This window comes from Ailuropoda melanoleuca, chromosome 14 (assembly GCF_002007445.2).
Source record: "Ailuropoda melanoleuca isolate Jingjing chromosome 14, ASM200744v2, whole genome shotgun sequence".
In the NCBI taxonomy this organism is placed as follows: Eukaryota; Metazoa; Chordata; class Mammalia; order Carnivora; family Ursidae; genus Ailuropoda; species Ailuropoda melanoleuca.
This window is the reverse complement of record NC_048231.1, coordinates 98664305-98691184: the sequence shown is the minus strand read 5'-3', so window position 1 is coordinate 98691184 and position 26880 is coordinate 98664305. Positions and strand designations below refer to the sequence as shown.

The 26880-nt window shown below is 41.1% G+C and overlaps 1 protein-coding gene across 6 annotated transcripts in view; it reads left to right on the top strand.

The window, feature by feature from the left end:
• Positions 1 to 347: 347 nt before the first annotated feature.
• CD226 (CD226 molecule) overlaps positions 348 to 26880 on the top strand; it is a 92773-nt gene continuing 66240 nt past the window's right edge. Inside the window, exons 1-3 of one of the 6 annotated variants that reach the window (XM_011220627.3) lie at positions 348 to 1028; positions 14656 to 14727; positions 15029 to 15367. In XM_011220627.3, the coding sequence (XP_011218929.2) occupies positions 1016 to 1028; positions 14656 to 14727; positions 15029 to 15367 (424 nt within the window). In that variant the 5' untranslated portion in view covers positions 348 to 1015. Of the gene's footprint in view, positions 1029 to 8252; positions 8819 to 9287; positions 9510 to 14655; positions 14728 to 15028; positions 15368 to 26880 lie in introns of those variants that run through there. The other 5 variants (XM_034642819.1, XM_034642816.1, XM_034642818.1 and 2 more) reach the window with 5 other exon arrangements.

Here is a 26880-nt window from a genome sequence, read left to right as displayed (position 1 = left end):
CAGGGAGCCTGGGAGATGCAACCCTATTCACATTAGACTACGTTTATTTCTGATTCAAATTCCAGAAAGTGTGGTGCATTGTGCAGCTGAGGCAGGAGACCTTTCCTTATCCAGGACCCTGCTATGGTGACAGACTGTGGGGACAGTGATTGTGGTGTAAATGTTAACTAAACAGCTCAAATATGAGCTACATTACCCAATTACACACAAAACTGTCTTCAGGGCACCAGCAAAGCAGGAGAACGACCATATGGCCACAAGAAAAGTTTAGAAATTTGCAATAAAAATATCTAGCAAGTATCAATTTTAATTGAAGCACATCTATGTTTTGTGCTATTTCGGTAAGTAAAAATTCCTTTAAGTTACTTGGGATGCAATGGTATTGACGATGTGAGAGTCCAAATAAGCTTTTCAGCACTTTGTGTCTTGAACGGGCCTGGCTGGGCCCTGCCGAGGTTGGGGTGCCCTTGGCCCTGTAACACGAGGTTGGAGTTTGCCTGGGGGCTCCACTGTGGCTCGGCAATCTGTGCTGCCACCGAAGGGCTTGTGACTGGAGACCCCACAGCAAGTCCAAGATGGATTGGGATTTGAACACAAGTGCTCTGCAAAGCTCATACTCTTTTCTTTACGAGAGTAGCTCTCATGCTTTCTCACTAACCATAATGCAGAGGGAATGTTATCAAATTGCAGCACAAAGTAATAGGGGATATAGAGGAGAAAGGAATGAGCTCTGTCCGGATGGCTGAGGGGAGGAGATAGTAAATACGTCCAAGTCCCTGTCCATCCATGGAGTGTGGTTGTCTGCTGCTTCCTCGGGTCACTTAGAACAGATTCCCAAAGAGGAATTTAGTTTTTCCCAGGGTCTGATACTTGAGGTCAGGAGTCCTGACAATGTTTAAGTATTTATTTCTTTGAAACCTTGAGACCATCAGGAGAGGGAAGGATATCAATGGAGCAGGAAGATAGAGGACGGTGGCCAAACGAGTCCTGACTACAACGGGCTGAGCCCCGGCCGATGCTAAAACCAGGTGAGAAGCAGGGGGTGGGCTCTTACTCCAGCTACTGCTTTTCAGAATGGCTTTTTCATTGTCTTATCTTTATGGGCATATGTGTGTTGGAAAAAGTTCTTCACTTAGTGTGTTATAGGAATTTTACATGTCTATAGATCTGCATAATTGCTGAAGAATAGCAGAGCATCCTCTCCTATGGATTGACCACAATAAACTAATTGAAGCAGTCTGCTAGATATGGGAATACAGATAATTCCCAATTTTATTAATAAAAATAATGCTGTGATAAACATTTACACATTTAAAAACCAGATCTTTGTGGGGCACCTGGGTGGCTCAGTTGGTTGAGTGTCCCCGACTCTTGATCTCAGCTCAGTTCTTGATCTTAGAGTTGCGAGTTCAAGCCCTCTGCTGGGCTCCATGCTGGGCATGGAGCCTGCTTAAAACAGGCAAACAGACAAAAAAACCAGATCTTTGCTAACTTGGCTAAATTTATTCCTCCTTATGTTACATATCTTGAGGCAGCCTGGCTGGGTCAGAGGACATACAAGTCACATTTTTCATGTACATTGCTTAACTCTTACATATAGAAAATGCTTACCCAATGACTTGTCCACAGCAGCGTTTGGCTATCCATGTTTCCTCCCACTCTTGTTAATAATGGTCACTATCATTCTCTTCATTTATATATTTGCATATTTGATGTGCAAAAATTAATATGCCATTGTTTTAATTTTCATTTCGATTAAATACCTTTTCACATTTTTCTGTTTGTATTTGTTCTTATGTGAATTGATGCTTAATGTTTATTGCCTGTTTTTCTGTTGGGGTATTTGTGGAATTTTTTTGGTCACTGATATGTAAGCACTTTACACTTAGAAAATGTTACACTGTGTTTCGTACCTTTCATATATCATCTCCTGATTGTCCTGCCTGTTTTGCTTTGTTAGTGTATAATGTTTGCCATGCCACAGTTTTAAGGTTTTTCTTTTAAGATTTGTTTGTTTATTTTAGAGAGAGAGAGTGAGCAGGGTGGGGGTGCAGAGGTAGAGGGAGAGAGAGAATCTTAAGCAGAATCCCTGCTGAATGTGGAGTCTGATACTGGGCTTGATCTCATGACCTTGAGACCATGACCTGAGTGGAAACCAAGAGTCAGATGCTTAACTGACTCCATCACCCACGTGCCCCCTAGTTTTAAGTTTTTATGTAGAAACAGCTATCACATTTTCCCTGACTTTGGTATAATGTACATATACCTTAATATATATGTATCTTAATATATTTTATATATATCTGTGTAATGTCAAAGTCAAAAATCTATCTCTGTCCTCAGGCTTATGAAATATTATTCTCCAATTTTTAGAGTATTTTTCTTGTTCAAATTATTAATACATTTGAAATGTATTCTGCAACAGGTGAGTGTATTGATCAGGGTTATTAGTTGTAAATTCCCAAACGACTTCCCTCTGAGTTGGGAAGGAAGGATACGGGACTCGGAGCAGGTCATGGAATGAATGGGTGGGGAGAAGCTTGGTCAGTGTACCTGGGTGTACCATGCGCCCGCCAGGGCTGCCCACTGGCCTGGTGAGCACATCCCTGCAGCCATTGCTTGAGCAAGGCACTGTTGTCTGTTACTGTGCACACCAGGACGTCTGCTCCACTGCTGCTGGCAGAGCTCGTGCACCACAAACCCTCACACCTCCTGTCCAAATGGGCCATGTAGCCCTGCTGCTTCACTGCTGCACTCCCAAGCTTCAGAAGTGAATTCTTAGGGTATGGATGTACTTGGCAGAGCCTAGGTCCCACGCCTAGATGCAAGCTGCAAGGACCCTGAAGTGGGTGTGTCGAGGTTGTACTGCCCGGGGAATGGCCAATGACCCTGTGCAGCTGACTTCAGCTTTTCCCACTGGTAAGTCAGGTTCTCTGACAGCATGTGGTAGACAAGCCATTCTTTCTCTGCTGAACAGAAATGTCACCATTATCATATGCTGAAAATCTGTAATTCTTTTTTTAACCCAAAATTAATTCTGGGTTTATTAAAGAAAAAAAAAGTTTGACAACCTGACTTACAGAGTAGTCATTCACTCTCTATTCATTACTGAAAAATCTTTTTCCATGTGACCTAATTATACTTTATTTGATGCAGCTTTAATTAATTATGAGAAAACATTTTACACATAGGTGAAATATCTACCCAACCCTCATCAACCAGAGCACCGGGTGACACAGAAAATTAGATGTTAATGTTGAAAAGAAGGTAAAACATTCACATATGACAAAGCCATTTTAACGAAGAGAATATTTTATATTCCATAATTATTTGAAGTATCTAGTATGTACATAGAGGCCTCTTCCTTGGCTCAGCAGTATCCTTGATATTCTTCCTGAATGAGTCTTACTCTGGCTTCCTGACCACAGATCTAATTACTTCTTTCACCAACTTACTCTTCAGCAGCAGGGAACTCAGATGAAAACCTTCTGTATTTGGTATATGTATGGTTTGTTGCTTTCAAGCCTGATTCTCTCAGAACGGCGACACGATGCGTGTGCAGGTATTCTTACTGTTGTGTGGCCAAAGGAACATAACAGATTCCCTCCTGTCCCTGTGGAGGTAGATTTGTTTTGAAATCATTGAAAGGATCCTGTTTTCCATTCAGAATGGCCAACTGACCACATAAGGTCACTAAACCATCTTTATTTTTAGGTAAGCAGCACCTTTAATCCGTAACTGTTGTGTGAATACAAGCATGCCATTTGTTCTCACTGAATAAATAACATTCTTCAGTGATAGGGCCTTTGGCTAACGGAACTCAGTGGGCTGTCTCAGAAAGTGCTGTGTTTCTGGGTTTCTGTGGTTGGTGTCTGCATAATTCCCCAAGATCTCTGGTGGTGAACACATTTTCCTTATTTTTCCATCTTCTTATAGTTTGCCATGGCTGCCATTTATAATCAGCAGACTGTAACATCTGAATGTCTTCTTATTGGAGAGGTGAAGTGGGTATATTTTCCTAATGTACAGACCAGGATGATGGAACCCTTGGCCCACATGCAATCTGCTGGAGAAATACAAGGTGTTAGATGTGACGTGGAGGAGGGTGTTGGCCCGACAAGGCCCCAAGAGGGAAGTTCTCTCAAGTCTTCTTGGCTCCCCAGCATTTGGCCAGGACCATGCACTCAGCCACTGTTTCACAGCATGAATGCTCTTCTTTCATCTACCCCTGAAAATCTGTAATTCTTTGGAACTCTCAATTCTTATAGAATAAAACACTTTAACGTTGTAAGCTTTATCATACATTTTAATATCTGGTACTGCAAGGTGCCTTACTTCATTTTTCTTATTAAAAGTACAGTTTGCAGAGTATCTGGGTGGCTCAGTCGATTAAATGTCCGACTCCTGATCTCAGCTCAGGTCTTGATCTCAGGGTCATGAGTCAGGCTCTGCATTGGGCTCCATGCTGGGCATGGAGCCTATATAAAAAAATGCAGTTTGCTGTTATGCATTTAAACAAAACTTTTGCTCATCAAGAACATCTTTATTCTGTGAACATTCATCACACAAACCATGCTAATGCTGAGGAAAAGCACCCCGCCGCCTCCTATGGCCTTCACCATCTCTTATAGAGTGTGGTCATGAAGTCTTTCACAGCCTGACCTGCTCAAAGATGTAAGAGATTATAAAATTTCAGGTAAATAAAAATTTTGTGATGTGTTTTCCCCAAACTGGATCTTGTCATAGAGAAACATAATATATTACCTTTTATTCAAGACTTATATTACTTCCTTTGATACAATATGTAGGTTTTGTATAATTGCTACAAATTCTTGAGGTACGTTCTTATATATTCATACATGCATATATGTGTACTTTTTGCTTCTAATTTGGATATGACAAAATAAGCTGTTGAGTCTTATAAAACTATTTTGCTCAACACTTTATTGTTTTATCAGTTCTTTTGTATTTGATTCCTTTGTGTTCTCTAGGTTGATCATCTACAAGTAATAATAAAGTCAAAATAATTCTTCAATATTTATAATTCTTATTCTTTTTTTTTTTTTTTACTCTGTAATATGTTATAACTTCCAGGGCAATGTTAAATTTTGGCAGTGATAGTGGTCATTCTTGTCTTAGGAATTTAACCTAGATTCTTCTAGGGTTATACCATCAAGTCTGCCCTTAGTTTCCAACCAGTTTTCTTTATTATGCTAGTCAAATTCCAAAATTACTCTGAGTTTTTATCAGGAAAGGATATTTAAAGTTGTCAAGTGCCTTTTGGCAATTACTGGACTGGTTATATTTTCTTATGTGAATCTAATTGCCATTTGTTCATTGAGAATCCCAGACATTTGTTCTGTAGTGTTTCTTGCTTCCTCATGGTGCTCTTAACTCCTCTTTCCTGTATCTCCTAGACACTACTAGCTCCTTCTAGAGGCTGAGCTGCATTCAGCTCAGTTACTTTGGTAAGAGATCTTCCTGGGTGGTGCTGTTTTCTTCCTGCTGTATCACTGAATCCCCTGCTGTCTGGTTGTAGCATTTTAGTGTGAGGTTAGGGTTGATCAGCGGGCTCATGTATTGTCAATCAGCAGTATATTTCATTATAAAGTTCCCATTAACCTTCCACCTAATGGTTTTAGCACCTAGTAACAATGGTCTCCATCTATTATTTTAATAAGAGTAACAAAATAGCAATTAAAAATAATATCTATTATTGTTTTTCCGCTTAGTAGCTGAGTTTTTCTATAAAAGGAAACTTAGGTCACCCTGAAATGCAATTTGTACAGGGAAGGCAGGATAAATGCTTGCTCTTCCCTTTACTTACCATGTGCTAGAATAACAAGCTGGTGCTCTGGTGACCCCAAAGAGGCAGGAGGTAGCTAATATAACACTCCATCCAGTGATGTGATGATTTTATTTGTGTTTCCTATTTCTGTCAACAAATGATAATGTTAAAGAGTATTTTTTACTTTTAAACTGTTGAAAAGGCCCTTAATAAGGGTCATGAAAAAACACTGGAGGGAGTGGTAGATAATCTTCATTCTGCCCCACTAATTTTCCTTGTCTTCATCTCCATTTGTTCTCCTGGTTGGAACACAGGAAGACTGTTCTCTGGATATGAACGCAGTTTCGTTGTCTCAGGATGTTTTTTTTCTTTGGGGATTCATTATTGATCATGTGATCTTTTAACATCTCCCCTCATTGCTTCATAAGATTCTGCAGCTTTATGTTGGGGAGAACAATGTTGCCTTCCTGGTGCCAAGATCCTGGGATGCCTGTATCCCTCAGGAACACACACAAAGCTAATTCTTTCGTTCTTTATCTTGCAAGATTTCAGAAGCTCCAAGGAGAATAAGGAAACCAGAAGTGCTGGACCCTACAGAGAAACAAAAAAGCTGTCTCCATTGTTACTTATTTAATAATAACAATAACTTTATAATGGGATATGGGTGATAGCGAGGATGATGATAATGATGTTGGTGATGATGTGTGTGTGTTTGCATGCGGATGATAAACTAGGAAGTGATTATAAAAGAAAAGTTTAGGAAAAGCACCTAGCCTATATAAATCTGGATTTGTAAGTCAGGGACTAAGCAAAAAAAAAAAAAAAAAGCAGTTTTTAAGCCTGGCCCCATAGATGTAAGTAGCATCTACTGAAATAGGCTCTGACATTCAGTGTGATGTGAATCATTTGGGTAGACAGTGACTGCTTCAGCCAGTGTTTGAGGTTCAGTTCAGGGCCCATTGAATCATTTTGAGAAAGAGTTGGCCCCAGTCAGGAACATTTATCTTCGAGTTTGTCCAGCAAAAATTTATGTGCCTTTTGGATCGAGGCAATTTTTTGTCTTATTCATTGGAGAAATAGAAAGAGGAGACAAAAGAAAAAAAACACACATTGGAAACAGGATGGCCTCTGGGTTTTGATGAGCATATAGGCCACATACGGTGAAACCTCATAGGTAGAAGCCATGCCTTCACCTGCTTTCAACAAATAATCTTCTAACAGACACCTACAACATGCTGGGTGCCATGCAAGGCTCTGTGGACAGAGGAGTCAACAGGACCTTCTCCTCATCTTGAAGGGGTCTATTAGGCTATCATGGGAAATGCAGCAAATAAATGGGCAGTTACAAAGGAGTGCTTCAGTAAGGATTACCTGGGGTTCTTAAGGAACTCACAAGAAGAACACCTACCCCAGGCATGGGGGGCTCAGTCAGGGTACCCAATAAGTGATGTCTGAGCTGAGGCCTCCCTATGGGAGGGGATAAGAGAAGTCAAAACAAAGGAACCCCATGTGCAAAGCCTCTGCCCTGTCAGGTGGGCCTGGAGTGGAGAATGGGGGTGAGCGAAGTCTAAGACATGAGGCTGGGAAAATGATAGAGATCAATCTTGTCCAGCCTTGTAAGTCAGTAAGAAGTTTGGATATTCTTTTGAGGATGCTGATGTAACGAATAGAGTGACATGAGTCAGATAGATCTTTTAGAAGGCTTCCTCTGCCACACAATAAGTGCTCAAGAATTATTTGTGCAATGAAAGACAGCTTCTATTTTTTTCTCTTCTTTCTTTCTTTCTTTTTTCTTTTCTTTTCTTTTCTTTTCTTTTCTTTTCTTTTCTTTTCTTTCTTTTCTTTCTTTTCTTTTCTTTCTTTTTTCTTTTCTTTTCTTTCTTTCAGAGTGAGTGTGAGAGTATGGGAGAGGAGCAGAGGCAGAGGGAGAGGGAGAAAGAGAACCTTAAGCAGTCTCCACACAACATGGAGCCGGATGTGGGGCTTGATCTCACAACCCTATCATGACCCCAGCCGACGTCAAGAGTTGGACACTGGACCAATTGAGTCACCAGGCACCCCTGTATTTTCTTCTTCTGTGCTTTCAGACACGCACGTGGTCTGCGGAAGGGGCCAGCCCTGCTCGTGTGATGCATCAGAAAATGTGCAGGGCTGGCTGGTCTGCAGAATGCCTTCTCCGCAAACCCTGGCCTTTCTGCCCAGTATCTCTGTGAACTGCCCCAGCTCCACCTCAGCCACAGTCCCTTGTGGTGGTTTAACCGACGAGGCATCTCCATTACCTAGGAATCCAAAGAGCAAACAAAACTAACTCTGTGGTCCTCCGGAACAACTTAGAAACACTTGTGTTTTGAAGCTGCTAAACTTGCAGGGAGAGTTCTTAGCAAATGCCAACTTGTGTGCTTTCTGTGTCAGAGCGGGAGAGTAAAACACAAAACCAAGAAGAGTATCTAGAAGGCAGGATGGAAACACGCTCAGATTTGGGCAGAGATAAGAAGCTGCCTGCACTTCAGACTTCCGAATATGAAGTGCTTTGATTGGCAGGAAAACAAATGGGGAAGAAAAGGCAAAGTAACCAACTGAAAGTTTTTGTGTGTAGTTTCGAGTTAAGAGTTAGAACAGAGGATGAGAAGCACATCGTTTCCAACGGTAGAATTTTAGGGGGGTGGGGAAGAGAGGGACAGAACTTGATGTGAATGTGGAATGAGTCTGAGTAGCCGCAATGGTGAAGACGCTTCCAGAAGCAGGTACACTTCTTGACTGGTTTTAATCCTCCAAAAAGCCCTGCTTAGTGAGATATTAGTGCTTTAGTTCAGCCCTCACCCGGAGGAGCTCTGGAAGAGAGAAGAGTCCAAGAGCTCCACCCCGGGACAAAAGCCCCGGCTGTTCCTGCAGTGCCAACCGAGGGAAGAGAACAGGGAGATTGCCTGTGACGGGAAGGGGCGAGGTAAGGAGGCCACGACAAAGAGGAAGCCCCTAACCAGACACACGTCGGGAAAGGAGAGTTAGAGTGACCAGAACTAACACCTCAAGGTTAGTAACCTTCTAGAGAAAAGAGTGGATGTGGCTGAGTTCACACCTATAAGGTAAATCTTGTGCAGTGGAGTGGAGACTGCTGATGAAATGGTGTCAAGTAGATTCAGCAGGAAAAGGGCTGTCATTGGCTGAATGGCTGATGTCCTGTGAACCTGTAAGTTCAGTGATGGGCACAGTTCAGTAAGAGGGTGTCGTTTAGGTCCTTTCTCTCAGTCTGTGTCTAGAAGAATTGTATTTGTAGTAGGTCTGATGGCATGGTCCTTGAGAATAAGAAAACTGAGCTAATTTTACCAGTGTCCACACTATCAGGCTTAACCTTCTTTCCTTCAAGCAAGACTGAGCAAGGATGAACTTAAATAAAAAATGCTCGCTAGCTAAGTATTTATTACCCTATGCAGGGGTTGGTGACCTTTTTCTGCATTGGATTACACAGGTACTATTTCGGGCTTTGTAGGCCATGTGGTCTCTTTGCAGCTATTCATCAGAGCACAGAAACATCCCTGGACAATGTGTAAGCAAGTGAGCGTGGCTGAGTCCAAATGGACTATTTAGAAAGGGTCAGGCAGGAGGCTGGATTTGGCCCATGAGCCATAGTTTGCAGAACCCTGTCCTGGAGGATCTCTACTGAAGCCAAACTGAAGTCTCTGCTTTGAATGGAAGCGAGTCCTTTAAGGATGGTCCCTCAAAGGTAATCTAACTCCTGGGGCAGCTCTGTGACTTGCCGAAGTTCTAAGGGCCTGGTGGTCTGAGGGAAACCACATGTCCTTCATTAGTAACATTCTCCTGAAGCAACACTTTGAGGCAGGGAGCAGAAACCTAGACTAAAACACTCCTGTTGAAGTCTTGCTGGAAGTAGGAGCCTCACAACGGCAAGGACATCAAGCCAAAGGCATACAAACTCTGACATCTGGAAAAAAATAAAGGAGGAATGCCTCAAATCTTCCCAGCCTCAGTCCCTTCTTCTCAAAGTCTAGCACAGGCTCTCTGTTTTGCAGCCCTCGGCATGTCAGCAGTTGCCTGAGCAAGCATGGAATGGGAGCAGAGTGCGAGCCACATCCCCAGCAGGCACATCTAGGGGGCCAGCATGACACGCAGTGTCTGGGTGACTGCATAGAGACTAGAATCCTCCCAATGTCCAGAAAAAGCAGACAGCTGGGAAAGCAGAACATATTACAGATAGCAGAAGCAATGAAGCTGAGGACGGAGGCATGTGTGTGGACAGCCTAAGAGAAGGAGACCACGTGTCTGAAGGCTGTCACCCAGCCAGGTCACCCGGGAGCCTGTGGTGTGAGGCGATCTCGTGAGATGAATTTCATACTTATGTGGTTAGCTGAGACCTGTTCGATAGAAGTCCAGTAATATTTTGATTAATGACTTCCTTGAGGATGAAGCTCTTCTATACAGACAGCTCTATTAGAAAAAAACCTCAAGCTAAAATTCCTTCATAAATCATGCAAAAAACAGCTCCCTACACAACAGAAATAGCTCAAGTGCAGTCTCTGTTTGTCTTTGGTTAGATGCTGATGAATAGGGCTCATCCTTAGCAAAGTTGTAACAGCTGATCTGCAGCCTCCAGGGCCCCTGGTTTTAGTCACTGCAGAATGCAAGTGTGCGTCTGCTCTCCTCATCTCTCCACGAACTTGGCTTTGGATGCCTTGGGAATGAAGGGGCCACTGCACACTATTATCAGTTCATTCCCCTTTTCTCATAATCCTCCCACAACCCTGATTCTTTGCTGCCAGGGAGGAAGCTCACTGAGGGTTGTAGGAGCCTCCGAGAGTGGATGATATATTGCATCTAATTCTTGTAGGATCTGCAGCCAGTATGCTGTAGCAGAGATCTGCTGGGTCCCTTTGTTCATCTTACTTCTCTACCTGCGCCTCTATCAACCTACCCAACCCTGACCACACACACACCATATGTGTGTGTGTGCGTGTGTGTGTGTATCTATCTATATATATCTATATATAGATATATATGTATTTGTATACATATATGGATTAATAAATATATAAACATTAAATAAATGCAGGTAATGTTTTGGCATGTGTTTAATAAGCACTTAGTGATTCTTTACGTTATGAATCATTTCTCTGACCACCTGGACTGTGTTCTTCGGAATTATCTATTTCTAGCTGTTGTGAAGTTGTGGCACAGGCATGCGACCAGACTCCATCTCAGCATGTATTGTGAGTTCAGTGTGCATTTGCAGACCAGGGTCGTTGAGGGACCACGTGCTGTCGATAAATGCAAGGCCAACAGCAAAATGTGGTGGCTTGCGCAGTTGGAAAGACCTGAGGTGAATTTGGACTCCTGCTATTCACTAGCAGTAATTTTTGTTATTGAGGTGAAATTCACACAACATAAAATTAAAGTGAATAGTTGAATGGCATTTCGTGCATTCATGGTGTTCTACAACTACCGTCTTTATCAAGTTCTAAAACATTTTCATCGTCCCAAAACAAAACCCCGTACCTTAAGCAGTCACTCCTGGTTTCCTCTCCCTTAAGCGCCTGACAACCAATCAAATCTACAGATTTACCTATTATGGGTGTTTCATATAAATGGAATCTTACAATATGTGACTGCCTTCTTTCACTTAGTATGTTTTCGAGGTTCATTCATGTTATAGCCTGAATCAGTATTTCATTCTTTTTATAACTGCATAATATGCCATTGTGTGGACATACCACAATTTGTTTATCCACTCTTATGCTGATGGACATTGGGGTTGTTTCCACCTTCTGACTCTTGTGAAGGAGTTGCTATGAACACTGGCGTACAGGTATTTGAGTATCTATCTTCAATACTTTTGGGTATAAACCTACAACTGGAATTGCTGGGTCATATGCTTATTCTGTTTAACTTTTTGAGGAACAACCAAACTGTTTTCCACAGTAGCTCACCATTTTACATCCCCACCGGCAGGGTACGAGGGTTTCAACTTCACTACATCCTTGTCAGTGTTATTATTTTCCTTATTTTTAATTATAACCATCCTAGTGAGCATTAAGTGGTCTCTTTGTGGTTTCAATTTGCATTTTTTCTAATGACTAATGATGTTGAGCAACTTCTTATGTACTTGTTGGTCATTTGTGTATCTTTTTTGGAGAAATGTCTATTCAAGTTTTTTGCCCATTTTTAAATTGGGTTGTTTGTCTTTTTTGTTGTTGAGTTGTAGGAGTTTTTTTATATATTCTGGATCCTAGACCTTTATCAGATATATGATTTGCAGATATTTTTTCCCATTCTTTAGGTTGTCTTTTCACTTTATTGATAGTAAAAGATATTAAGTATTTTGAACTGTATAGTTCATATGGTGTCTGTCACAAGATCACTCCAGGTACTCTGTGTGTGTGTGTGTGTGTGTGTGTGTGTGTGTGTGAAGGGACACAGTTCTAAGGCAAGGCACAGTACAAGGGAGGCTAGTTAGGAGGACACTTTCTTGAGGGCTTCAGGAATTCTTGGGATTGGGTGTAACTCTGGTTTTATAGTTTTTTGTCAGTACGTATCTAGAGGAAGTCCTATAGTTACCACCTCAGTCCGTTCTCCACAGATATCCAGGTTATCTTTCAAAAATGCAGAACTGTCCACATCACTTGCCTCCATGATATATTTAGTGGCTCTGTGTTGCTGTCAGAGTTGTGTTTATTTATGCCGTAGACATGTGTCCCAGGGCCTGTGTTTGGTGCTGGAGTTACAGACATAAGCAGGATGCTGTGGTTTCTGATGGCGAGGTTTGAACTTCTCCATGGGTGTCATTCAAGATGCTTTCAATCTGGACCCAACATCATTTTTGTCTCTTTCCCATTACCTAGACCATATTCATACCATTTCCCAAAAATGTCCTCTGCTGTCATGCCTTTATTCCTTCTCTTCCTTCTCTACTTGGAAAGTCTTAGTTAGGTTGGAAACCCCAGGATCTGGTGCATTTTTTCTAATGAAACCTTTCCCAGTTAGAATGAATTTTTCCCTCTCTGGGCTGTGCCAATACTTGCTCAAATTTGACTTCTATAGAATTATCAGGTTTTATTATAATAAACTGCCTCTGTAATCTGTCTGACCCAATATATTACTGCATGCCTTGAGGGCAGAGACCAAGTCTTTCTCATACTTGCGCCTCCAGGGCCTAGGCAGGGTACCTGGCACAGCTCACTAAAATTTTGGACAGATTGTTTTTTTGAATTACTTGTAAAACAGAGATACCGCATCTGACTACATCATACAGCTGTTACAGGCACAAATAATACCATAGATGTGAAAGCTTTTGGAAAATAGAATGCTGTGTAAACATAGGGTGGCACTCTACAGTACCATACATATACATTCTAATTTTATACTATTGATTTCTTGCTTCCTAAAAAAGTTCCCAGGTTAGATACTGAGGAACACCAAATAGACACCTACTGATAAACTTTGGGATTGAAACCAGGTTCAGAGTTGGCCTTAGCCAGCATTGTCTTTAGTGATTCACATTCCCCACTTCCCAATTTTTACCTATTTTTTTATTCAGGGGCCAAATGCATTCATACAATTCCTTTCAGTATAGAGGCAACAATATATTTTTATACTAACATGGTAATATGTTCCTAACAAGTTCTTAAGAAACTGAACTGTTATTTTACATGAGGGAAGGGAACAATGATGAATCTAAAAAATGAATCACGTTTTGATATTGTACTTTAATTATATAAGATGTAACCGTTGGGGGAAACTGGGTGAAGAATACAAGGGTGCTCTCTTTACAATCTTTGCAAATTACTATGACTCTGTAACTATTTCAAAGTAAAAAGTTTAAAGAAATCATCCATAATGGTAGATTTCTATATGTCCTGAGCCACAATATTTTTGTATCTGGAGGTCCTGTGGTTCCTTCATCGCCTCCAAAGCAAAATGCCTGAGGTCAATGAAAAGGTAGAAGTGAAAGGAAGGCCATGCCCAACCACAGTCCACATTAGTGGAACCTCCAAACCCCTGGCACCCCAGGCTCCTCCCCACTGCCTTTCAGTCTCTGCTCCAATGTCAAGTTCTCAGTGAAGACTTCCTGGACCTTCCTGTCTAAAAGGGAAACACTACCACCCGTACTGCCCTATCCCCACTTTCCTGCTTTGTGTTTTCCTGGTGCACTTACCAGCTATAACTTACTATATTTTTTACTTTTTTTTTTTTTTTTTCATTTCAGCTTTTGTCTCCTCCCTAGAACGTAAGTCCCATGATGGCAAGGACTTTTTTTTTTTTTTTTTTAATTTACTGTTGTATCCTAATTGCCTAGAGCAGAGTCTGGCATAGAGAATGCCCTCAGCCATTCGCAGATTTGTTCAATGAATGAATCTTTGTAGAAAATAAAAGCTTGAAAATAAGCTATTTCCCCGAGAGAGAGAAGTGATTCAAATCTGCTCATCCTTGTGCGAGAACAAACCTGACTTTGAAGCTAAGACCTTTTTCCTGTGTTCATACTTCAGAAAAAGAAGACACTACTGATAANAAGGGTTTTTTTTTTTTTTTTTTTTTTTTAATTTACTGTTGTATCCTAATTGCCTAGAGCAGAGTCTGGCATAGAGAATGCCCTCAGCCATTCGCAGATTTGTTCAATGAATGAATCTTTGTAGAAAATAAAAGCTTGAAAATAAGCTATTTCCCCGAGAGAGAGAAGTGATTCAAATCTGCTCATCCTTGTGCGAGAACAAACCTGACTTTGAAGCTAAGACCTTTTTCCTGTGTTCATACTTCAGAAAAAGAAGACACTACTGATAATATCTGAGAGGAAGGAAGCAGTGCATTGTGCTGGGCTTCTGCATGTAACTTTATAAAAAAAACTGTCTTTTTTTTTATAGACCAGCCTCCCAAACGGTTTCCAGAGATGGATTACCTTACTTTCTTCTTGGCTATTCTTCACGTATATGGAGGTAAAGATAATGTCTTCATTTAAAAAATTTACTTCTTTTTCGGTCTTATAGTGTGACATGTTTAGAATTTATAATGCTCTTTAGTAGACAATTTCTCACTTGTTCGGGAAATCTACAAGTTACAAATACCTCTTATCGGCAGTGGAATCTTTTTTAGACTAAGGTAGAAACTGTTAGCCTTTAGCCTGATCTCAATTTTTTATCTTGCTAGGTCTTAGAAAGCTTAGAATAAACTTGAGGTATCTATTTGGTGTTTCAATCATCAAGCCTCACTGAATAAATGTGATGTTGTGTATTTCAGCTCTATGTGAAGAGATGTTTTGGGACACAACTGTTAAACTTGCTGAGAATATGAGTCTAGAGTGTATCTATTCATCACTGGACACCTTAACCCAGATGGAGTGGCTCAAGATCAATACAACGAACAGAGAGCTCATAGCCATTTTCAGCCCTACTTACGGTTTGAGTGTAAAACCTCCCTATACTGATAGGGTTTACTTTTTAAATTCCACCATGGCGCCTAATGATATGACCCTGTCCTTTCATAACGTCTCGGAGGCCGATGTTGGCTTCTATTCCTGCTTTCTTCATACTTTCCCACATGGACATTGGGAAAAGGTGATCCAGGTGGTTGCATCAGGTGAGTGGACATTTTATTTACCTTTTTACCCACCCACGACATTTGATTCTAAAGCCCCAGCAGAAACTACAAAATGCTTTATCATGTGTTTGTGGTATTCTCTAATTTCACTTCTAGATTTTATGATATTATTGTCTTAAAGAAATAATTCTATGCATCAGTTTCATTTTTCTTAATGTGCTATCATTTCTGAGTAGAATAAGCATCTCACAAATTTGAATGTAGTAGGAGAAAAGCCCAGGTTTTCTATTGTCTCAGTAGTGACGAGAGCCTAGACTAAACTGATGTTGGCAGCATTTGGGTTCAGGACCAGGCACCTCCCCGTCTGAGCTTCCTCCCAGTGATGGAGTGCTGCTTCCTTCCTCTAGGCACTCAGTGCTGGCTTCAACATCTGTGTGTTTAGAGTCCTCTGTGTAACACCAAAGCTAGATTTATTAGTGAATCTGAGCAGAGTTTATGCACTGGCTCCATTTTTGCTTCATTCAAGTTCCTAAGAAAGGACCCTTCAGAAACTGCAAGGTGTCATTTCAAGAAGGATCAAATGATCTCCTAGATATTTTCTGCTGTGTTTACCAGGGACTGTGGTTTGGTGCTTAGTGAGTTAGTCCTTTGAGTAATAACCTTATGTTAGCTGCTCAATCCCTCTGCATCTCAGGCTTCTGAATAGTCGACTGAGTTAATAAAACCATTCTCTTTGTTGAATGGCTTAAGGATCCTGTGGTTAAAGACCTATGGCAGTCAGGGAGTGGTGTGTGGTTATTATTGTCACTATTATTATTCCCTATACTTTTGATACAAAATGACTAATGATGAAATTTTCAGATGTCAGCAATAGTCTAGAGAAGGAAATAGTTTGGAACTGTGTGTTTCTTGTCTGGAGTTTCTAAAATTATATCCCAAATGGACATTCAGCTGAACACATTATGTGACATGTGCTAGAGTACTTATTTTCAAGGGATGTATATTATAAAAGAACAATATACAGTATTGTTAGCAAGGGTTAGCAAATGGTCAGAAGGTAAGGAAATTTCCTATGTGTTAGTTTTCTTTTTCTCTGTAGATGTAGCTAAGCTCAAAAATGGTTTTGTGTATATGACTGAGACTTACAAAGTGTCTATTAGCAAAATCTCTTTAATGAAATATTTATTATCAAGCCCATTTTGTCTCTGAACTCCTCATTCGCTGTTGTGTACAGTACAACAGGTGTTGAGTACTGTCTGCAAGTTTTTGGTGTATGGAACACTTTTGATTAGCCATGCAGATGAAAGAGAGGATTGGCAAGGGCCTTCAAGTAGAGTGAGCTATTCAACACCTGGCCTGAGCCACCAAGGCCAGAACAAGATGTCACCCCTCCCCTTCGTGTGGTGAGCTTTTGCAGTTTGGGTCCCAGATCAGGAATTCCAAGTTCTGTCAAAGAACAACAGATTAAACACAGGGAGAATAATGGTCACCAGGCGCAGGGAAGTGGGGAAATGGGGAGCTGTTGTCAAAGGGTACACAGTTACAGTTATGTGGGATGACTCCACCTAGAGATCTAATGCACAGCATGAGGGCTGCAGTTAATATTATTGTATTAAATACTGGACATTTCCTAAGAGAGTAGATTTCAGGTGCTCTCACCACAGAAAAAAATGGTAACTATGTGAGAAGAAATGTAAATTAGCTTGATTATAGTAATCATTTTACTATGTACATATATATTTATCGAATGACGCAGGACTTGATCCTAGGACCCTGAGATCATGACCTGAGCTGAAGACAGACGATTAATGGACTGAGCCACCCAGGCGCACCAAATAATGCATTTTTAAATTAAAAAACAAACAAACAAACAACAGGCAGTTTGACGTCTTCTGAAAGTTTAGGATAGAGCTAAATTGTTGCGAACTAAGTTGTGATTGCCATGCCAAGGTAGGATTTTTAGCATCATATATGAACAATTTTGGCAATATTTCCTGCTTTTATCATCCAGAGTTATTGATCGTATTATTTATCTTGAAGTTAGGCAAAGGGAGATCTTTGCATTCTGGGGCTTTTCAAATACAATGGTAGGATTTTCGGTCAGTCACTGGTCGAAGAAAGGAGCGCCTGCCTCTCCACATAGATGAATTCTTCATGATGATAATTCTTAAGCATATTTTGTGACGATTGTTATTGATCATTTATATTTTTAGTTAACAAATTGTGGGGTTGGGTGAGTGAGAGTATTCCACTCATTTTTGAGACCATGAGGAATTCCTTTTTTTAAAAAAAACTAAAAATGATACTGAATTGAAAAAAATATAGTAGCTGTATTTCAAAGTTAACCTTATATAATACTTGAAGTTTTCTGTATATGCTTTATTAACATTGTATCAGGACCTATTAGTATTGCATGCACGTGTAACATGAAGGGAGAGTTGATGATCTCTTCAACAATACAGGATTGGAGATGGAATCCAGAAATCGTAATCTGTGTAATTGGTTGCAAGAACTTCAAAAGGGTGAAGTAATTGAACCATATGCTCTCTAAATATACTGATTTCTCCTCTTTGCTGATACCTGACTATTTTGTATGAGGAACTTGGTCAGTATCTTCTCATTTAACCCCACTGACCACTTGGTACTTAAAGTGTGGTGAGGTCTAATATCTGTGCAAGTTCTCAGACTTTGTGTGTGTCCCATTGGATAAAATTGCAGTGAGGAATGGAAAATGACAGCTTGGGGGACATGGAGCTACAGGGGCCCTCAACCATTGTGCATCCTTGCCACCCCACCCCTCACCTGGGACTTTCAGCTCAGAGCCAAAGAGCAAATGAGGCAGTCTTTTTCTGGATAAATGGTCCTGTTAATGCAAATTTATGTTAAAAGGTGTGTTAACTTCACATAAGCCTTTCTCAATTAGAACTGATTTGGAGAACTTAATGGTAAGACTGGCTGCCTTTATTTTACTGCTTCAAGGGAAAAGCTGCTGGGGTGGCTTGGGCGGTAACCTTCCAGAGGCAACCCTTTCCTGGCAGAGTTTTGTGGTGGGAGTGGGATCCTATTGAAAATTACTGCAACCTATATGTCTCTGGCCTTCCTAGTCAGTTAAAGCGAATGTAGTTACACTTATGGAAATGTACCCCCAGATGGGTGGCCCACCCATCCTACTCTACTACGTAACTTTCACTGGCTGCCTCCTGTGTATGACCCTAATGTCATCTCCTCTAATGCTTATGAAACACCATGGCGGAGGTAACGTGTTCCCATTGTGTAGCTGAAGGAAATGTTCAGGGTCATTAACCACCTCGAGGTTCTGAGCTGCCCAGTCTCAGCACCAGGGTGAGACCAGTGGATGTTTGTGAGGTGCCAGAAATGAGATGACGGGGAGCTGGATTCCAGCACAGTGAGCCAGGAGTCTCAAGGATCAAGTCGCAGTGGACTTGACAACATGGAGGATTTTTTCTAAGATAGAGGGACAGATGAGCGAAGGAGAGAGAGCGGAGAGGGAAGCATCATAGGGGCACTGACATTATGGAGAGGGCACAAAGGAAGTTTGACATCCACACAGGAAGAGAGCACAGAGCTCCAGCAGGATGTGGTTCCCACCCTGAGTTCTGTGGCCCCTCGCTGCCACGAGAGGTAGCCCGAGAGGAAGAAACGGGTGCCCACACCAGCCAAGGGGCTCAGAGTGTGATGTGCTGGGGTCCCAAGTAAGGTTTTATAATGGTAGATTCTAGGTTGAAAAAAAGAAATTGGAGCCCACCGGTGCAGCCCAATGTCACGAAGAACCTGGGAAGTTAGGTTGGCCCAGATCTTGCTGTGCCTCATGGAGTCTGAGCTTCACTCTGGGAAGACCTGGGAAGCTACTGAACATTTTTCAGAGGGAGACACATAATAAACCATTTTTTTTTTTTTTACCACGTACAAAATTAAATTAGTTGTAGTTTATAGGCAGGGAAGAGTTTAAGGTCAGGGTGAACAAGTAATATTTTATAGATTGGAACACTTTTCCACTGCTGGTAGGAGTATACATTAGTATATCTATTATATTTTTGGTATTGGTAATATTCGGAGTTCTCCGAGAAACAGAACCAATAGGATGTATATGTATATAGAAAGAGATTTTATTGTAAGTAATTGGCTCATGTGATCATGGAGACTGGTAAGTGTGGGCCAATAGGTTGGAGTCCCAGGAAAGACAATGGTGCAGATGAAGTCAGAAGGCAGTCTGCTGGAGATTTCCCTCTTGTCTGGAGAAGTGAGTCTTTTTGTTCTGTTCGGTCTTCAACTGATTAGATGAGGCCCACCCACATTATAGAAGGCAATCTGCCTACTCAGAATTCACCAATTTAAATGTTAATCTCACCAAAAACACCCTACAAATTAACACATGAAATTTGCTATAACACCTATTTCAGGAAATGATATAGGATTAGCTAGTTAAGGAATCCCATATCCTATGACCTAATAATTACACTCTGTTAAATATCCTAAGGATTGCTTACATGTAGGAGAAATGCTGGGGAATGTTTATAACAGTAGTGATTGTAATAGCAAAAAAAGATGAAGGATGATTACTATGCTCACCAACAGGGATGAATCTTGGGAACATCTTGTTGAAAGAAAAACACATAAGATATGATTTCTTTCCTTTAAAGTTTAGAAGAATGCAAAAATGAATAACATGTTACTTATAAACATGTACAGTAAAGCTATAAGGAAAAGCAGAGTTCTGAAACATGGACAGGAAGGGGCAGAATTAGGAAGGGACACAGGGTCTTCATAATACACAGTTACAGGGTTTTTCTTATACAGGTGTTTTATTTTCCACTTCTCTCAAAAATTTTTTAAGAAATTTCTTTCAAATGTATTGAATTTCTCATATAAACAGTGGGAAAGGATGCAATTGTAGTTTTTGAAGAGTTCAAAGATAATTATCTAAGTTAGGGATGAGATCCTCTTTCATTTAAAAAGATGGGATATTAGGAGACTGGCTTGGCTTGAAAGAGGGGGGAAAAGCCCAGTTTTAGATGCATTGAGTTGTAAAGTAGCCTTTGACCAGCTAACAGTTGACATTATGGAATGGCAAATGAGAAGGAAGCTTAGGGTTGAAAATACCAATTTTGGAGTCATCTGGATGCTCGCCCAGCACATGTGAAGAAGATGGTTCATGAAGCAAGTACTGAACTGGATGGGGGCAGAAGGCTAAGGCCATGGCTTTAAGGGGGAGCCATGTTGCAGTGTGTGTGCGGGGGGAGCATTCATGCTAAGAATTGAGCAGCCGTAGGGAGAGGAGAGAGAAAAGGGCAGGGAGGAGACTCAGAATAGCTGAATTACTGTGTGAGCTCAAGACGTGAGTAACGGCCTCAGCTCACATTTATAGCACAGGGTTAGTGTTCTGGTTCCGCACATGCCGGTGGTGTTCTCACTCTGTGATCTTCCTTTCTCCAGCCCCCGTATCTCAACTTGGGCACAGAGATGCTCCTTACTCTCTCCATTTAAGTGTTTCATTTTTCCCTGGGTTATGGAGGCTCCCTGGGTGTCATCCACACTGTCTTCAAAGGTTCCCTTCAAGGTCAGGTGTTCTGTGCTCAGGATCCTGGAAGCTGACAGAACAGCGAGGGTTGTCTTGTGTTCTCACATAAATGTTTTAGTGAGTGGCACTAAAGAGGAAAAGAGGTTCCTTTAATATTGGGGACCCCAGAATTCATGGGCGTGCCAAGAAATCCCATAATAGGAGGGATTCTAAAGACGATACTGGCCTATGTCCTGACTGGGACCCTAGACCAATCCGGAATCATCATCAATATTTTCTCTACTTGTTTGTTTTCTAATGTTGGGGTGATGTCAGGATTTAAATTTTATTTAAAGCTGGAAAACAGGAAGTGTCCCAGGTCTGGCTTGTGTCGTTGCGTGTGCTGATTTGTAAAAGCTGAACCCACTTACCCTTATTCACTCATCAAGTCTTTATTCAGAACCTACTGTATTTGAGATAAGGTCTGTGGTTGGAAGCTAGGAAGACATGGATCTCCACTCTCAGTGGTTTGCAGAGTACTAGGGGAGAGAAAAGCCGTGTACTGCAAATTATAATTTTAAAGAGTGAGTGCTATTGTAGTTCCGAAGAAGACAGGATTTACTTTCAATCAGGAGATTCAAGATAGATTCCCTGCAAAGGGGGAATTTGAAGTTAACCTTGAAGGAAGAATATTTGGACATGGAGATGGGTGGAGTAGAATTTCAGGAGAATTTCTTTCTTTCTTTATTTTTTAGAAGATTTATTTATTTATTTCAGGCAGCGGGGTGGGGGGAGGTGGGCACGAGCGTGAGGAGGGGCAGAGGGAGAGAGAGAACCTCCAGCAGATTCCTCACTGAGCGTGGAACCCAGTGCAGGCTTGATCTCATGACCCTGAGATCATGACCTGAGCTGAAACCAAGAGTCAGATGCTCAACTGACTGAGCCACCCAGGTGCCCCAGAATTGCTTTAAATATTATCTAGAAAAAAATAGCTTTGGCTCTGATTTGACTACTTTGCAAAGAAATTTTCATTTTCTAGAAATGACTCCAACACCACCACCAATAACAATAGCAATAACAGCCAGACCTTTTAAACTGAGCCAACACACTTGGCTCTGATCAACAATTAATGCAGTTTATTTTGGTTCACAGTTTTGTGGTTTAGTTTATCTCCACATGTTGACTTAATGCTTCAAAGGGCATAGGAATCTAGATCTATGATGTGATCATATTTTATAGTCTATCCTAAGATATTTGCACACTTTGATTTCGGCTTTTATCTCTCCCAAATTCAGAAGGCAGGAAGAAAATATATGAAAATGGCACTATCTTGTCTATTAGTGACAGGTGCAAAGTGAGGCAGGGAAAGCTTGCCTGTCAGAGGAGATTCCACGCAGGGCTGAGAAGGCCACGGGAGGAGAGACTTTCTTGCCCTCCCGTGACAAGGGTCACCGCTGCATGCCAGCATGTTTTGTCCTTGTGTGGACTGTGATTTCTTTCAGCTTTGCCCATCATATGCATCTCTAACACTTTGAAGTTGTTTTTTTTTGTTTGTTTGTTTTTTGGTTTTGTTTTGTTTTTTAAAGATTTATTTATTTATTAGACACAGAGAGACAGCCAGTGAGAGAGGGGACACAAGCAGCGGGAGTGGGAAAGAAGCAGGCTCCTAGTGGAGGAGCCTGATGTGGGGCTCGATCCCACAACGCCGGGATCACGTCCTGAGCTGAAGGCAGACACTTAACGTCTGCGCCACCCAGGCGTCCCTGAAGTTGTTTGTTTTTTAAGTGGGGTGGAGAAATTAAAAAAAAAAAAGTTTGAAATCTACTCTTTAAAGAATTAAGACATAAACTCTCTTTTAAGGTCCATTCTTACCAGCTCAGAAATAAGTCATGAAAGTTTTCTTGTATGCACACACACACACACACACACATATATCACACTTATATAAGAATAAAAAATGTTTCGGTAAAATGTTACATTTCAGCAGTTTTTCATTTAAGAAAGAAAAAATATATTAAATAGTACCTATAAGAAATAGTCAACTGATGAAACAGAAACATTTCAAAGGCTTAGAAATCACCCTCTTTAATAAAATAAAACAGGATATAGAGAAGCAGATGATAAAGAATGTTTTTTAAGACTCACGAAAGCAGGGTTATGGTCACTGAACTTCTCAAGGGTGAAATTAATGGGAATCTGAAAGTAGAATAGTTACCAGAACCCACGCCAAGGTGGTTTTTATTGACTTGCTTTCCATTTGCTAAGCCAGGGAAGAGCATGTTTGAGAGCACATATCACCATGAGATTCAACTCTCAGGCTTTAGGGGAACAACTCTGTAATCAAAAATCAAAAAGAGACAAAAAAACAGGTCAGGGTGGGGGGAAACCAAAACCTCAAAAAGAAGACAATACTGGATCGATAGACATAATTAAATTTCACAATGTAATGGCTGCTAAAGTTTAACAAGCAGGCACAGGTCTGTGTTTGGGTTTTGTGAGAGCAGCGTCCTCTGTCCATCTGAAGGCAAAAGGGCTACACTTCCTCTAGCTACCTCTATGCCCAATATCAGACACATGTCCACCATAGCAACCTCCAGAAGAAAACTTTTCCTTTAGATTTATTCAAAAATGTACTCAGGCAATCCGGAGCAGGGGATGAAATTGGCTGTGGTCTTTTCAACTCTTTGTTTCCTTACACAAACCCTTCCCTTCCTTGAGTAGATATTTTTATTCTAAGATGACCCTCCGGTGGGGGCAGGTACTTGGCTGAATTTCCTGAAGGGAATGAGCTACAAGCTAAAGTTTACAANAACTTTTCCTTTAGATTTATTCAAAAATGTACTCAGGCAATCCGGAGCAGGGGATGAAATTGGCTGTGGTCTTTTCAACTCTTTGTTTCCTTACACAAACCCTTCCCTTCCTTGAGTAGATATTTTTATTCTAAGATGACCCTCCGGTGGGAGCAGGTACTTGGCTGAATTTCCTGAAGGGAATGAGCTACAAGCTAAAGTTTACAAACAAGGGGTGCCTGGGTGGCACAGCGGTTAAGCGTCTGCCTTCGGCTCAGGGCGTGATCCTGGTGTTATGGGATCGAGCCCCACATCAGGCTCCTCTGCTATGAGCCTGCTTCTTCCTCTCCCACTCCCCCTGCTTGTGTTCCCTCTCTCGCTGGCTATCTCTATCTCTGTCAAATAAATAAAAATAAAAATCTTTAAAAAAATAAATAAAAAATAAAAAAAATAAAGTTTACAAACAACTTTACCCTGTGGCTCTTGAAGATTATTATTATTTGGGGTGGGGGGAGGAGAGCATGCAAGTGGGGGTGGGGAGAGGGGTAGGGCAGAGGGAGAGGGAGAGAGATTGAATCTCAAGCAGGCTCCACCCTCAGCGCCCCATGTGGGGCTTGGTCTCAGGACCCTGAGATCATGATCTGAGCCAAAATCAAGAGCACTTAACCCACTGAGCCACCCAGGCACCCCATTGAAGATCTTATTAGTGTAGGTAGACATGTACATTTCTCAGGTTTTCCTTTCTTTAACTTTCAGTGATGAGGACAACTCACACCTCTTTCATTGTTCTTTACCACCACTGCTATCTCCCCCAGCGCTCACGGCGGTGCCGACCGCAGCATCTGGAACATGTTTCCTCTTGAGAGTGGGTGCTGGCGGGGGTGTGGGTACTAGTGCAGAGTGAGGATTGCGGCTTCGTGTGTAAGAGCTGTCCAAGTGACTGGAACATCCTCAGCCCACGCGGGTTGGTCAGGACTCCTCCCCGGGAACATTCAGTGTCGTACTTTTTTTTTTAATTCTTCTTATCAAAGGTTGAAAGCTGTAGAAATCAAACCTCGTTCTCCAATACTTTCCCTCCAAAACTTCTTGCAGATTAGCAGGTGGTATCAGTGAACTTTCAAAGAGGCCTTATGGGAATTTGCCCATTGACAAATCAGAGTATTTACTGACTGAGAGTAAGATGATATTTTGCATTTTATAAGATAAAAACGGTGGATTTTTAGACATTTAAAAAACAAACAAAAAGGAAATTAAATACAGAAAGAGAGGAGGAAAAATAAAGCTCTGAGCTGGTCAAAGGCTTGGGATTCCTCCATCTTTCCCTTTGAGCTAATGCTATCCTGTGCCCGTTTATTTAGCATTGATAAAAGACGACTTGGTTTCTAAGCTACAGTTTTGTTGCTGTTTTTGGTTTTTGTTTGGTTTTATAGGAAGTGAAGTTTGCAAGCAAGATGGCTTTTCCTTTCCTCTAAGAAAACTTGTGAAGACGTTTAAGATTTTGAAACTGTCAAGAATTTTAAGACTATCAAGTCAATCCTTCAGGGATCAATGTGAAATGAGTCCCCCAGGCAACATCTCTGCTACTTACTCCACCATAGTTTTAATTAAATAACTGCACTGATGGGGCTTCTGGCACTTTCCTTGAGAGATTATTCACAATCCAATAAATCTCAATGTGAAAAAATTTTCCCTGACTTCAGCTATTTAACCACAACTCACATTTTAAAAAACAGTCTTCTTCACAATCTGCCCAGAGAGAAAGGTCCCTGTTCCATTGAAGATTCATACAAAAAGCTTTCTAAGGATCGAGCTACGATATGCGATATTCACATTTAATAGCACTGTAAATAGCTTGCTTGCCCCAGACCTGCCGATTGTGGTGGGTGATGATGCGGCCGATGAGAATGAAGTCTGCGCATGAATTCTGTGAGCATTTACATGCGCCCTGTAACTAGCAGAGTACTTAAGAAACCTAACGTTCGCATTTCACAGACCAGCTCTCAAGAACATGTTTGTCCCCTTTCTTGGCAGGCTACATGAAATGCCGTATGCTACCAAAATTCCTATTTCCAGGATAGTTTAGCGAAGGAGTGTGTGTGCATTCCCTGTGTACAGGATAGTTTCCTTCCTGACATATAAAGAACCCAAACCTTCAGAAAGTTTTAGGTCATCCACCTAATTCATTCCACTAATGGATAGAGTACATTTATTTCTCTTTATAAGCTGGAATCTACAATTGGAAGTATACCATTTTTCATCTGAGACAGCCAAGGAATTCAACTACTGTCTCTGAGACAGAGCTTGGTAACGTTAGACTATGTCCCCAGACGAGACGATTATGTCTGTCCCATTGGCTCTGACATCATATTTCTCAAAATATCTCTTTATTATATGTAAGAAACATAGTTGCTCATTTAAATAAGTGAGTAAATATAAATAAAGAGTATTTATTTGACAGTTAAATTATGTCACTTCTTCCTTCTTATCTTTAATCCTAGAAATGGTTCCTAAAAGAATAAACATTAAACAAGAAGGAAAAATTTCTAGTTACTGCCATTATGTTTATTTGAGCTGATAAAGTTTTTGAATTTTTATTCTTAACACCAGTCTGACTATTATGTTTTCAGTGAAAATAGCAGATTTGAACCAAAGAGCATAGTATTAAAATTTGTTGCTCAAATGATCCTTTGAGGTATTAAAATCTCTATTATTGGATGAATATTGATAATAGTAATTTTTAAAATTGTGTAAACCCTTTCTAGATCTATTAAATAGAAATTTTCTATTTCCTGGGGCGCCTGGGTGGCTCAGTCATTAAGCATCTGCCTTCGGCTCAGGGGGTGATCCCAGCGTCCTGGGATCGAGCCCTGCATCGGGCTCCCTGCTCTGCTGGGAGCCTGCTTCTTCCTCTCCCACTCCCCCTGCTTGTGTTCCCTATCTCGCTGGCTGTCTCTCTGTCAAATAAATAAATAAAATCTTTGAAAAAAAAAAAAACATCTGCCTTCAGCTCTGGTCATCATCCCAGGGTTCTGAGATAGAGTCCTGCATTGAGCTCCCTGCTCAGTGGGGAGCCTGCTTCTTTTCCCTCTTTCTGTGCTGTCCCACTGCTTCTGTGTGCACTAGCTCACTCTCTCTCACTGTCAAATAAATAAAATCTTCAAAAAAAGAAATTTACTATTTGCTGTGAGGAGAAGAAGAAATGAATAAGAAAGTCTTTGTTTTCAAGACATTTATAATCTAATGGG